The sequence below is a fragment of the Haliaeetus albicilla genome, chromosome 13 (assembly GCF_947461875.1).
Source record: "Haliaeetus albicilla chromosome 13, bHalAlb1.1, whole genome shotgun sequence".
NCBI lineage: Eukaryota > Metazoa > Chordata > Aves > Accipitriformes > Accipitridae > Haliaeetus > Haliaeetus albicilla.
In genome coordinates this window covers 29,179,315-29,191,846 of record NC_091495.1, presented here as the reverse complement: position 1 = coordinate 29,191,846, position 12,532 = coordinate 29,179,315, and the positions used below count along the sequence as shown (strand labels likewise).

The 12,532-nt window shown below is 38.5% G+C and overlaps 1 protein-coding gene across 1 annotated transcript in view; it reads left to right on the top strand.

Moving 5' to 3' along the window:
* WDR64 (WD repeat domain 64) overlaps positions 1-10,311 on the top strand; it is an 83,045-nt gene extending 72,734 nt beyond the window's left edge. The window contains exons 24-29 of the mRNA XM_069800642.1: positions 140-249; positions 1,043-1,228; positions 3,467-3,566; positions 6,262-6,342; positions 6,529-6,562; positions 6,960-10,311. Coding sequence (XP_069656743.1) covers positions 140-249; positions 1,043-1,228; positions 3,467-3,566; positions 6,262-6,342; positions 6,529-6,562; positions 6,960-7,033 — 585 coding nt within the window. The 3' untranslated portion in view covers positions 7,034-10,311. The remainder of the gene's footprint in view (positions 1-139; positions 250-1,042; positions 1,229-3,466; positions 3,567-6,261; positions 6,343-6,528; positions 6,563-6,959) is intronic.
* Positions 10,312-12,532: the final 2,221 nt, after the last annotated feature.

Below are 12,532 nucleotides of genomic sequence, written 5' to 3'. Positions count from 1 at the left end.
TTGCAGGCTGTTTCATGGAGGGATTACTTGTTCACCTCTCTTAATTTTCAGAAAGCCATGCTGATAAATCCAGTAAGCTAGCAACCATGGTGGCATACAGAACTGCCTGAAATGTGGTTATGTTGCTTTTTTCCCTCAGCAAATAAAGGAGGAGCTCTGCTGGAGGGCACACTCTACTGAAGTGGTTGACTTACTTCATGAAGAGGAGAAAAATGTGGTAGTGACAGCATCTGTTGATGGTTCAGTCAGGTACAAAAATTATATTTCTTACTGCTATGGCAAATCAGTTGAACTGTCTTCAAAGTTCCTCTTCTTGCTGGACTTGTACATAGGCTAGAACTTAAATAAAATACAACTTTGGTTGCATTTTCTCTTCTGCACCTGAAAGAACTAATTTTTTAATGGAACACTTCCAGTTTTCTCAGGAAGTCAGACCTTCTGCAGACTGTCATTTTCTTTCAGCAAGGTGACCTTGAATGCATAGGTAATGGACCCATCATTTTAGAAATGACCTCCTGTTCTAATCCTATTTTAGCTTTCAGTACTTTTAAAATTGACATGGGTCCTAAGCATTGCATCTAACCAATGCTTAAGCAATTAAACAACTGCAGTCTGAAGATGCTTTCTAGACAACTGTAATTCCTTCTTGGCTAACAAGTACATTTGAAGGGGTTTCTTTTGGGGTTTTGGGAGAATCAATGAAGAATTTTTGTGTAGATCCTGCTCTGATGGCAGCACCTTACTGTAGGAGCAATTCAGGATATTGGTGCCTTTACTCCTCAGTTTCATAAAGATGAACTGTATGTTTGTTTTCTGATTTTTACAACATCCTTCTGAGATTTTTTTACTCTCAAGTTACTTACATTATAAACAATGAACTTCAGTCTCATTGATTATTTTTTTTTATGATTATCATACTGAACTCTAGAACAGTGCTGCAGAACTTAATAATGTAGACCAATATGTTCTCACTTTTGTTCCATTTCTAAAAGTACCCATTTTTCCTTTCTGTCCTTTGGCACTGCTTCTACTATGTCTGTAGGCTCTGGCATGCCATGAATGGATACTATCTTGGTTATTTTGGGCAACCTAGGAAGTTGGAATTATCAGATATCAGTCGGTTGATTTTGCCTTGCGATGTTAATAACTTTCCTACTACAGTTAAAGAGGAAAGCAAGCATATGGAAAAGAAGAAGTGTGAATATCCTCTCATGCTGGACAGGGACAAGTAAGATCTCATACATTTACATATATGTATGACTGGGGGAACAGTTCTGCAAATATACTTAAAAAGCACCTTTCACCTGAAGGTCAGAGAAAATATTAGTATTTTTTATTAGTGAGTTATTTAGAAAAAATCCTTTTAAAAAATGTTTTTACACAGCATGGATAAATCTCTTAATTGTTATGACTAGGTGAGAGCCAGGATTAGGTGATGTTCATGATTTGAATTCAGTAATAGTGATGACTAGATGATTTTCTCAGATTTTAGCCTAATTAGAGTCTGTATGTTATGTACACTGTTCAGGTTAGCAGCCTGTTTCCTTTCCAGTTCCACAAGCTGATATACTTCTGCAATCCCCCAAAATTTATTGAAAAAGCTCAATGTGAATAGTTTCAACTCAAATCCTTCTGGAAGAATAAATCCAGTTTAATCTTTCAGTTCAAAAAATGGTCTTCTTAAATTTGCTGGGATTCCTGTACCTCTCATCATGACATTCTGACACTGGCATAAACGTGTGTTCAATAGCAGTGTTGGACCTCTCTCCTTCTAGGTAGAGTTCTCAAGGGATGTGGGTTAGTTACAAGTCAAGCCAAAGAGCCTTGGTCCTCTAGCTTAAGTCATATTTCTAGTCCTGGACCTCCCTGGTTTATTAATTAGTGGGTTTACCAAATGAACATAAACACTGAAGCAGGAATATTCAGAGGCAACATGCATGGTGCCTTTAGTAACAAAGCAGTCCAAATCTGGGAAAAATTACTTCAGGGCTTAAAAAGTCATGCATGCTTTAGTGCTAAGTTTTCATATACCATGTGCATTCTTAGGCTGCCTTTTAAACAAAGCACTCTGGGACAAGGGGGAATCTCTATGGTGCTTTACTGTTACCCCATTTAGGTTGGTATCCTGCTAACCCTTACTATTCCATAGAGTTCTCACTAATGTGAGTAGTCCCACTGAAGTCAGAACAGTAAGTCATTAATATAGAGAAGTGCTTGGCTGTGTTTGAAGGACTAACCCCTGTAGTCCTTTTGAATAGTCAGTAGCTAGTTTGAAACCTCTGGAATCACTGATACTATAATTAAGCCAGCTAACCTTAAAAAAACTTTCCATAAATGACACGCCTGTGTGAAACTGTGACTACTCTTTGCGGATTCTTCAGATATTTCAGTAAAGGAGAATGGCTATCATACATTTAAAACACATTAATTGAACAGATTGGAAGCAAATGAGAAGCCTGCTTAACTGTGCAGAGAACTGAAAAAAAAGGTGGCCACACACCATGCAATAGAAAGTTTCAGTCTTAACATTCTCTATACTGTGTGTGCTGTCACCTCAAGAGCAAATTGATTATTCTGGATTAATTGTACCAAATAGTGTAATGGATAGCTAGCCAACCATCATCCAAAAGGCTGTGTTACTTATGGATGCTAGGCTTTGTTCTTTACAGATACAAAAGCTTCTCTTGGGTCAAGTCAGTTATCTTCATGATGCTACTGCAGTTCACTTATTGGATAGCTGTCACATAAGTCCCTGAGATAATAATTTAGAATTTCAATTAACAAATCAAGTTATAAATGTTATTAACAGATATTCCCCAAATATGCATATGCCTGAAAAGGTACAAACCCAGCTGAATAGCATAGGTGCTTACAGTTTAAACAAGTGGCTCAAGTGATCCATTGAAAAATTTCACCAGGTAGAGAGACCCATATAGAAGAATAGTCTCAGTTTCTCTCTGTAGTTTATAATTCCTTAGCTTGTGTGATCTGACTTAATTTTTATGATTATAAATGAAACTGTGTTTAACTACACTAACAGACACTCTAGATCATTTCTTCTTGTGTTTAAATTTGGAAACCAGACATATAAGCGGAGGAAACCAGATACATGAACAGAGGAAACTTTCGTTGTTATGAAAGTGGCATACAGGAATTGTAGTCAGAACTGATAGAAATGCTGAAACACCATTATCAAACAGCAAGTTAGCACACAGCTGTGGTAATTAGTGTTTTTTTATATTAATATTTCCAGCCTTCTAAACATGACAAGCCAGTATCTGGATTGACAAAGTGTTAGTGAAGCACTTCATGACACCTATGAAGGTCCTAATACAAATTACATTTTGAAGAAATATGGAATAATTTATGCTTCAAAATAATTTTATTCTGGAGCCAGCTAAGAATGTTGCATTCAAAATTGCCATTTTGGTAGGAGCATCAGATTTTTTCTGTCTTGTGTGTACAGGTGGAAGTCACTGACGAGATTACCTTCAGTTTTAAAAAAGCCTAAACATGTGGACATAATTCAGGACTTGAAGTTTTTCAAAGCTCTGGCTTCTCCAAAGGTAGCTAATGTATAAGAAAAATTTGTTTCTGTTCTATGCAACGTACAGGAAATGCAATTGTATTTCTCATTTAGAAATTAGACATACTTCATTAGACTACATGAACTAATGATATATCATTAGACATATCCTTCTCATTCAATGGACAAGCTAGAATAAAAAAGCATAAACAGCAGGATCGAAGAAACCTCTCTGGTTTTCATTCTCATTGTTTCACACATCCAAATTCCAATTTAGAAAGTAGCACACACTGATTCACTTGTTTGGTTTAACAGCATTAAAAAACCCTAGAATTTTCACATGCTCCAACAGAAGTCCTAAACATCTTAAGTTTACTTGAAGGAAGTGTGAAAATACTAGCACAGTGAATCCCTGGTTATACACAATAGTTCTTTCAGGGTTCCCATGAAATCAGAAACCAGGACAGTTCTGAGTTAGTTTAGATATCATTATGAACACTTTCTACAACTCTAATTGAATAATGGTGGAGTTCCTCCATCTTTACCTAGTTTAGCCCTTAAAACAGATAAAACTTCTCTTGCAGTTGTAGTAGAAGAGGAAAAAAGATACAAATCCTGTGGCCACTTGCCAAAAAAGCTTCCATTAACACTTTCTGACCATTCTTCCCCAAAGGTTAGTGGTCAACTGCTACTGAGGGGTATGAACTCTTAACATCCTCTCCTAAAATTTGTGGTACTGTCAGTCTCCTATGGACCACAATCTGATATCTTAATGCAGCCAGCTAAGGTCCAAACAGTAGCCAGTAAAAGACAACATTACTCCATGTGACCAGCTAGTTTGTGTGCCTTGGGTACACACGGTGACAAGGATATCATACAAGGATGACACGGTGAGTAGAACACACCTCTCCACTGTTTATTGCCCTGTCTTGCCAGCTTTCTTTCTCACTTGTCTTTGCTGAGTGGGACACCAAGGATACAAGATCAGCTCTCATCTCGTCTGGGTGCTTGACTGTTTGAAGCTAGTGCATTACTTGCTGCTAAGCAAAGGTAGTCAAGCATGCGGTTTTGAGGTGTTCTGTCATCTCAGCCCAAGGCAGGAACAAGTTGGTGAGCTCCCTTAAGTCACAGTTATACCAGTCACAGGTGCTGCACAGTCTCCAGAGCAGCCTGTGTTTAAATCACAGGGAAACTGACATAGCTGCTGTTGTGCCATAGGAGCATGCACTACAAAGCAACAGCAGTTGATCATTGGTCCCCTGCTGATCAACAGCTGTAGATACAGCACTGTGTAACCAGAGAGAACAGTGTTAGTGCGAAAAATATGTTGATGCTGGGTATAAAACATGAAATTTACTGTAGCAAAGTCAGTGGTTGAGTACATTGTGGGAAAAGTCAGTAGAGTTGGGCTCTGCTTTGGGTTTTGTCTAGTCATTTGACATGAGGATTCACTGCAGATCTCATAGCAGAAGATACTTGATGCTTGTTAGCACTGGAATCCCCTTCTGATTGAACTTTTGATGAGAAAAAGGTTTTATTTCCTATCATTTGCCTTAGAGCAGAACAAACCAGTGGACTTCAGTTTGCATGACAGACTAGAGGTGTGCTATTCAGTGGCTGTGCAAACACCTACAGTATATGACTAGCTCACCGTAATTCAGTTCTTCTGTCTTTCTGAAATGGGTAATGCCTAGTAATTAATGCACATGAGTAGTGCTTAGAATTGACAGGCAGACAGTAGAAGAAGTTCCTGTAGGAATGATTTACATTGTTGAAGATGTGGTATCTCTTAAAGTGTTGCTCCTGCAGCACACTCAGTAATGTATTAGTAAGACCATGAAAAAATGTAAGTAGAAAATCTCTGTATAATGCACCATTTCAAATTAAACTCATGTTTTCAAATTTGATGGAAACAAGAGTTCTTTGCAGTATTTCAAGCTGTAGGTACATTTTTTTTTTTCCTTTTTCGGAAGACCATAAATTGGCTTCCTAGGGGGAAATCACAGCCATATCACATAAAGACAGTTTCATTTCCTGCCCTGTCCATAAGTATGATACCTAGGTAAGTCTCAGGATTCATGTGAGTGTGGATGAACTGTCAAGGTACCCAAGGTATTTTCACAAATTCAAAGCTTTCCACAGTTAACAGTAGAAACGTCTTGTTCATCTGCATCTTTCCCAACTGGCTGCTGAAGTGTTTGTGATTTGCAAAGCCCAACAGAAGGATAGCCAGACTGACAGCCCTGTGATGTAGATATCATCTGGGAGGGAGTTCTTAGTCCATTACTCCTTGGCTAGACTTCCCTTGTCCTCTGATAGCATGCATCCGCCAAACCTGACAAGTCCCCTGAAAATGATTCCTTTATTGAGTTTATCCAAGGTGTTAATTGGTGAAAGAACTAAGTAAGTGTTTAAAACTAGCTTTAACTTAGGTGGTAAAAAGCATTTTGCTGTTAACTGTCTTGACTTTGTGTCCCTTGGGAAGCTGGAATTTTTGTGGTTATGCATTTTCTGTAGTGGAAGAATGATCTGCTCCTAATTTAAAAAAAAGTTCCAGGCAGCCTTTACATGGTCCAAAGAAAACCTGTGCATAAACCATAATCTCTCTACATACTAATGATATACATTTCTTCAGATAACATGAATTTTACCATGCAATTCAATAACAGGAGTAATGTCTTCATTACCTTTCGTCTTCAGCTAGTAATGCACTGATTTTGGCTTCCCTTGGTCAGATCCATAAAGAACCTTTGGAAAGTTTTGAGTCTGGAAACAGAGAGGCTGGTTCAGTATTTGGGTCTCTTCCTATATATGAGGTAAGCACAGGTGTCTTCTTTTCTGCTTTTTGCAGCGGCATTCATACAGCAGAAGCAATTAGCACTAGTAAATTATTACAATCATGTATTCGTGACATTCTATTGTTAACTGTCTGCTTCTCAATTTAATTTTCTAACATGGTTTGCATTACTACCCATCCAACTCCATTCTCTGTTTGGTGGAAGCTTGGGAAAACATTTGAAGACAGCATGCCACAAAGTGAGTATTCCAGACATTTAATTCTCCTGTTCAACCTCATGTCATTAACTTTTTGCTCAGATTCCACTCTTTTAGCCAGCCCCAAAACTATTGATTCTTATCTGCACAAAGCTTTGGCTATTGTAAGTTAATACTGCTTTATGGGTACTATTGATCTGACTTATTGCAAGCTGTCTAGCAAGGCTTCCTAGGTTGTTCCTTCTACGGAGAAAGACTAGAATGTCCACAGCTTTGTCTATCCCACCTATCATAGGATGGAAGGAATCACCCCTAGCAGAGGTGCTGATCTCTTTCCATAATAATTTTTTGTCTGTGCTGTTACAAAACACTATCAAAATGGTCTGTTCAACTGAACATATTAATTTGTTCTTGAAATTTTGCAATTTATTTTTTAAAGGTCTTCAGTGGAACAAAGCTGAGATGTCCAGTCCCACCGGACGGTCAATGGAGACAGGTTTCAGTGGAGAATAGGGTCAAGACAAATAAACATAGCGTCCATATTCAGGAAAGTAGATTAGCAGGTCCCTTACTTCAATTGTTTTCTGTTTTTTCCTATTTATTTAAATCCATTTCATTATTAAGTAGAATATACCTAAATTAAATCTTTACTTCTATTGCAGTCCTTCATGCAGATAAAAAATTCTAACAAGGCTGGTGTATGATTATAACAAGATAGTCACAGAAAAGCCCATCTCACTCCACTTTTTGGTGGTTAAGAAGGAAAAGCACTTTACTATGATTAACTCCTTGAAGTTTCAGAGCTGTAAATCTGCAAAAATTCTTCTTTTGCTAGCCATATAGACTTCTCTGAAGAACAAGAATTGTTATTCCAGAGGTACTGCTCTAACTGTTCTCTCATGTTTCAGGAGCTTTGGTGTCCTTGGAGAGGCAAAGAGTTGATGGGATGTTCCATAGGTAGCACACACATGCCACAGTATCCTAGTCAAACGTCCTCTGCCAGAAACATTTAGATTTCCTTGTTAATCATGTGGAGATAAGACAGAAGGAAGATTGAGAACTAGGTTCAAAAGAGAAACAGCCCTATTTAAAGATACCTGCATTTAGGTCACAGCATCATAGAACATGCCATCTTTAACTCTGCACTATTTTCAGCTGAGCTAACTTTATATTAATTAAACATAATTACAGAAACAGAAAAAGCAAAAAACAAGCAAAGCTCCTTGCAATTGTTTTGTTAATGCTATGCAAACAAGTCTTCAGAATTATCATTCTAATACCTCTTAGTGCCAATATTTTTGTTCAGAAGATGCCTTGACCAGAACTATTAACAGAATGAAATGGCCATATAACCCAAAGAATTCATTTTCAGTAGCTCAGATGCCTTCTGGTTTATGCTACTTTGTTTCAGAAAAACACTAACATGTCACAGTAGGGAAAATCTGTTTAGATAAGATTTTTTTAAATTAGTTCTTCTGATCAATTTACTGCCTGTCAGTTCAGGTTTATGGGCAAAATCCTGATCTCTTGCTGCACCAATTTAAGTCTTAGCTATGCAGATTTAAAACAGTAAAAAACACTATAGGTCAATTCAGTTCACCCCAATTATTTTCATCATTTTTATTATATAGTACAAACCAAGCCTAGGGCATGGTAGGTGTGTTTAAAGGAAGGTCAATGTATGATTCAGGGTGTAATGAAGGTGAAAGTATAATAGCATTATTTTATTATTATTGTTATTCATTATGAACTCCTTACACTGAACTGTTGTAAACAAGACCAAAATTTGTAAAAGTTACTCAGCATATTTTAGGGTGATCAGAAATCATACTCCTTTTCAGCAGTTGCCAGTGGCTGTTTACTTAATGAGAGGCTAGTAACAATGTCTTTCTGGTGGATTTTGTGTTAGCTGAAAGTCTTAAACTAATGTCCTAAAACATACTTAACGTCTTCCCTATTTTTATGATTGGCTCCTGAACCCTTAATCTAAACCTGAACCTTTGGATAGCTCTAAAGAAAACTGGCAAATGTTGGAAACTGATCTCCTCACCAATATTTAAGAAACCAATACATAGGTTTGTCCCTTCCTCTGTGGCACAGTAATGACAGAAAGCCTTGTTCTTCTTATGCTTTTTTCTATATTTTCATCTAAACAGGAAATCCAAACCTTTAACTAGCACAGGTAATAATGGTGTCATATTGAACAGCATCTTTCATCCTGTGCTGCGTAATGAGCTGCCCTTCTGCTTGGGAAAGCACCTGGCAAAAGGGGAAGGGATCTTGGGTTTATGTAAAAATCATTCCTGTTGAAATCAGTGGATAGCCCATTCAATGTCTAAGAATTAATTATAGCCCTGAGACAAAGATCTTAACCAGGACCAGTGTAGTATACATTATGTAAAAGAAAACACTCTTGCCTGAGATCTCAGATTAGACAGCTGCTTCCTTAGGGAAGACGAAGTGGGAACTTCAATAATCAGGAATGGATAAAATTTGGTTTACACTCTGACAGAAAGATGTATGAATTTTAGTGCCAAAGGAATTGGCTGTATCATCCAGTCTAACCTTCTGGGTGGCACAAGGCAGACAAATGGTCATGATTATCTTCTGTAGCCAGATGCCTGTTTGTGTTACTATTTTGGTTTCCAGTTGAAGGGAGCATCCTAGGGTTCTTAACGTACATTTGTTGCCAATTATTCTCCATGTCAAAACCACAGGTATCATCTCTGCTCCACATTTGTCCAGTTTGGACTTTCATATATTGGATATTATGCTGCCTTTTTTCTGTCAGATTAAGCTTCATCAGCCATCAAAAATCCTTTCCAGAGATGATTATTCTTAATCAAAGAAGTCAGCATCTGCTCTCCATGATCCAGTCAACTTGTCTGAGCTGAGAGTAAGGAGCAGGTTGGGCATTTTAGCTGAGGGGCAGCACACTGCAGCTTCAGGAGCCAGCTCAGGTCTGGAAGCAGTGTGTTACACTAACATGGCACTCACTCGGAACTAACAAGCCCTGTCAGCTCCAGTGGGTTCTGTACAGGTCTGGCTCCAGTATCCCTGCAGATGCTCCCCAGGCCCTCTGGTTCTGGTCCACCCCAAAAGCCCCTGTGAAACAAAAACTCAGCGGAGTATGATACAGAGAAATTACACCTCACGCTCTGTGAGCTGTTTTGAAGGCAGAAGCAAAACACAAACAGTGTTCTCCTTTACCCGGGTTCTATCAGCCTCCCAATTACTCTTGATAATTACAGTTAACTGTAATTTGAGCTTCGTGAGTCTCTCACTACAAGGCAGACCTCTGTAGCCTTTTTATCTCTTCCCATCACAGTGGTTATCTTTTTTTTAAGTGTCTGCCTCAGAATTCCATTTTATACACACAATCTTATAAACATCAGACACACAACAAAGAGTTAATATGCCCTGCTGTTTCTGCCTCTTAGTTCCTTGTTTATGCTTTCGAAGAGCAGGTCCATCCTCTAAGCCAGAAGAGTGCATGCTGAGCTCATATTCAGTTAATTATCTGTCATGATTCTCTGAATCCTTCCTGGCATTTCAGCATTCCAAGACAGCATCACAACATGACACAGGTCACAGAATATCATCCTTTGTCTGATTAAAGATACAAATCCTTGCCAAGTGTGTCACCTTAGTGAGTACTTAGGATAATGCATGTAACTAGTGCCACTATTACCTACTATTTTGGGGAAAATAGTGGGTTTTCTGTATTACTGGTAATAAATGGTGTTTGATCTGCTGGCCTTCTTGGAAAGTCTGTCTTCTGATGAGCTGAATATACAATGACTTGCAATGATTTCTGCTGGCCTTCTTGGAAAGTCTGTCTTCTGATGAGCTGAATATACAATGACTTGCAATGATTTACCTGTCTTCAACTTGTTATAGGGCTATGATGGATTTTGGGGTAATACTGCTTTTTTTTTTCAGCAAAATATCTTGTGGGAGTATATTTAAAAATATTATGATCAACTGTACTGGGTCTGGCTGGGATGAACCTAATTTTCTTCATAGCAGCCTGTATGATGCTGTGTTCTGGATTTGTGACTGAAACAATGTTGGTAACACACCAGTGTTTTGGCTATTGCTGAGCAATGCCTGCACAACATCAAGGTGGTTTTTTCCTCACCCTCAGCAAGTAGCCTGGGGGTGCACAAGAACCTGGGAGGGGACACAGCCAGGACAGCTGACCTGAACTGAGATATTCCATACCATATAACGTCCCGCTTGGCTCCTGGAATGGAGGAGGAAAGCAAGATGTTCATGGTCATGGTGTTAGTCTTCCCAAGTAACCATTATGCCTCCTGAGGCCCTGCTTCCCAGGAAGTGGCTAAACATCTGCCTGCTGATGGGGAGTAGTGGATGAATTCCTTATTTTGCTTTGCTTGCACATGCAGCTTTGCTTCACCTATTAAAATGTCTTTATCTCGAGTTTTCTTGCTTTTACTCTTCCAAATCTCTCCCCCCATCCCACTGGAAGAAGTACGCAAGCAACTGCGTGGGCATTTAGTGTCTGCCAGGGTCAACCCACCATGTTCCCTTCATCCACCCCATGATTTAGCAGTTAGCATATGAAAGGTAACCCCCCTGCAGTTTCCTGAGTCCTATTTGCCTTTGAAAGACAGCTACTTCAGCTCTCTTCCAGTTACCTGAAAATTGCCTAGTCTTCAAAGATTATTAAAAATGAATGGTTCAGGTTCAGAGAGCTCCTTACCCATTTCTTTTGATGCTCTTATGTATTATGTTTTATAATTATGTAAGATTTTCTCATTGGCATTGTCCCTATTTATAGTTAGAACTAAAGTATTTTAATGTGGTTGCAAGATGCTGATATCCCACTTCAGTTCATTAACTGACTATTTACTTCCTCAGAACTATTTACTCATCCTTTTCTTTTTACCAAACCTTTAGCACTGCAAGGATTTCACAGGTTCTTAATTTTTGAATTTTACTCTTTGCAGTCTTGCTGCTTGCTCCCTTCGGTTTTCCTTATTAATTGCCCATGTTTTCCAAGAGCTGATTTGTACGCATGTCTATTCATGCCACTATATTCTCCACTGTGCAGAAGAGCCCATCCATAATGTAATACTATTCCCAGTAACAATCAAGTGTTTAATCCTATGCTGAATGAAATCAATGAACCAGCTCTCAGCAGGGAACCATGCTGCAAGGAGAACTGTCAAAAATACATGATATGTATGTTTTACCTTTAGCAGCCTTCCATCCAGTTACTACCTTACAGTTATGCTATTTAAACTGTGACAAAATTACAGTGCTATAATGCTCTCAGTCTTTTTTTTCATAGTTCATTAAATTAACAAAAACTGAAGTAGTTCAGGCTGCATGCCATTGCTCAGCATTACTGTTTGTTTGAAGAGTTCCAACTCCTAGAGCTTTATAAACACCAAATGGAAACTCGTTCTGGCCGCAAACATTTTACACAATGGTATTATCCAATTATCTTAAGTGTCACAAGAAAAGCGGAGAAGCTTCATTTCTTTGAACAGATAATCTACTAAGGCACTGCACTGCACAGAATTCATTTGAAGAACAGTTGTTTATTCTGTGCTAGAGAACAGAGGATGCTACTGGAAAGAAATTAAGCACAGAAAAGCATACCAGGCAAGTGATACTTCCAAATATACCCATTCATCTTCAAGCAGTCTTTTCAATGCTGGATCTAGTACAACGCTGTGTGTTAACGGACTTGTTGGTCTTAGCTGTAGATTTTCTCTGTGTCAATGTCTCTCTATTACTTTGCAGATTAGTTTCTTGCCACCAGCATCCACAATTATATTGCAGGCTTAAATGTTCCAGGTGTATTAGTTGTTCTGTTGTTCCAGATCATTACTGTATTATGGAAAGGTATCTTAACAAGGCAGCCTCCTTCAGCATGGCAGAAATTCATGGTTGTACTGGCTGCAGTAGTTAGTTTGCCAGAATTTCATTACAGCCCTTGCTAGTGCTTTACAAAATCTGGGACATTCTTCAGCTGCCCTC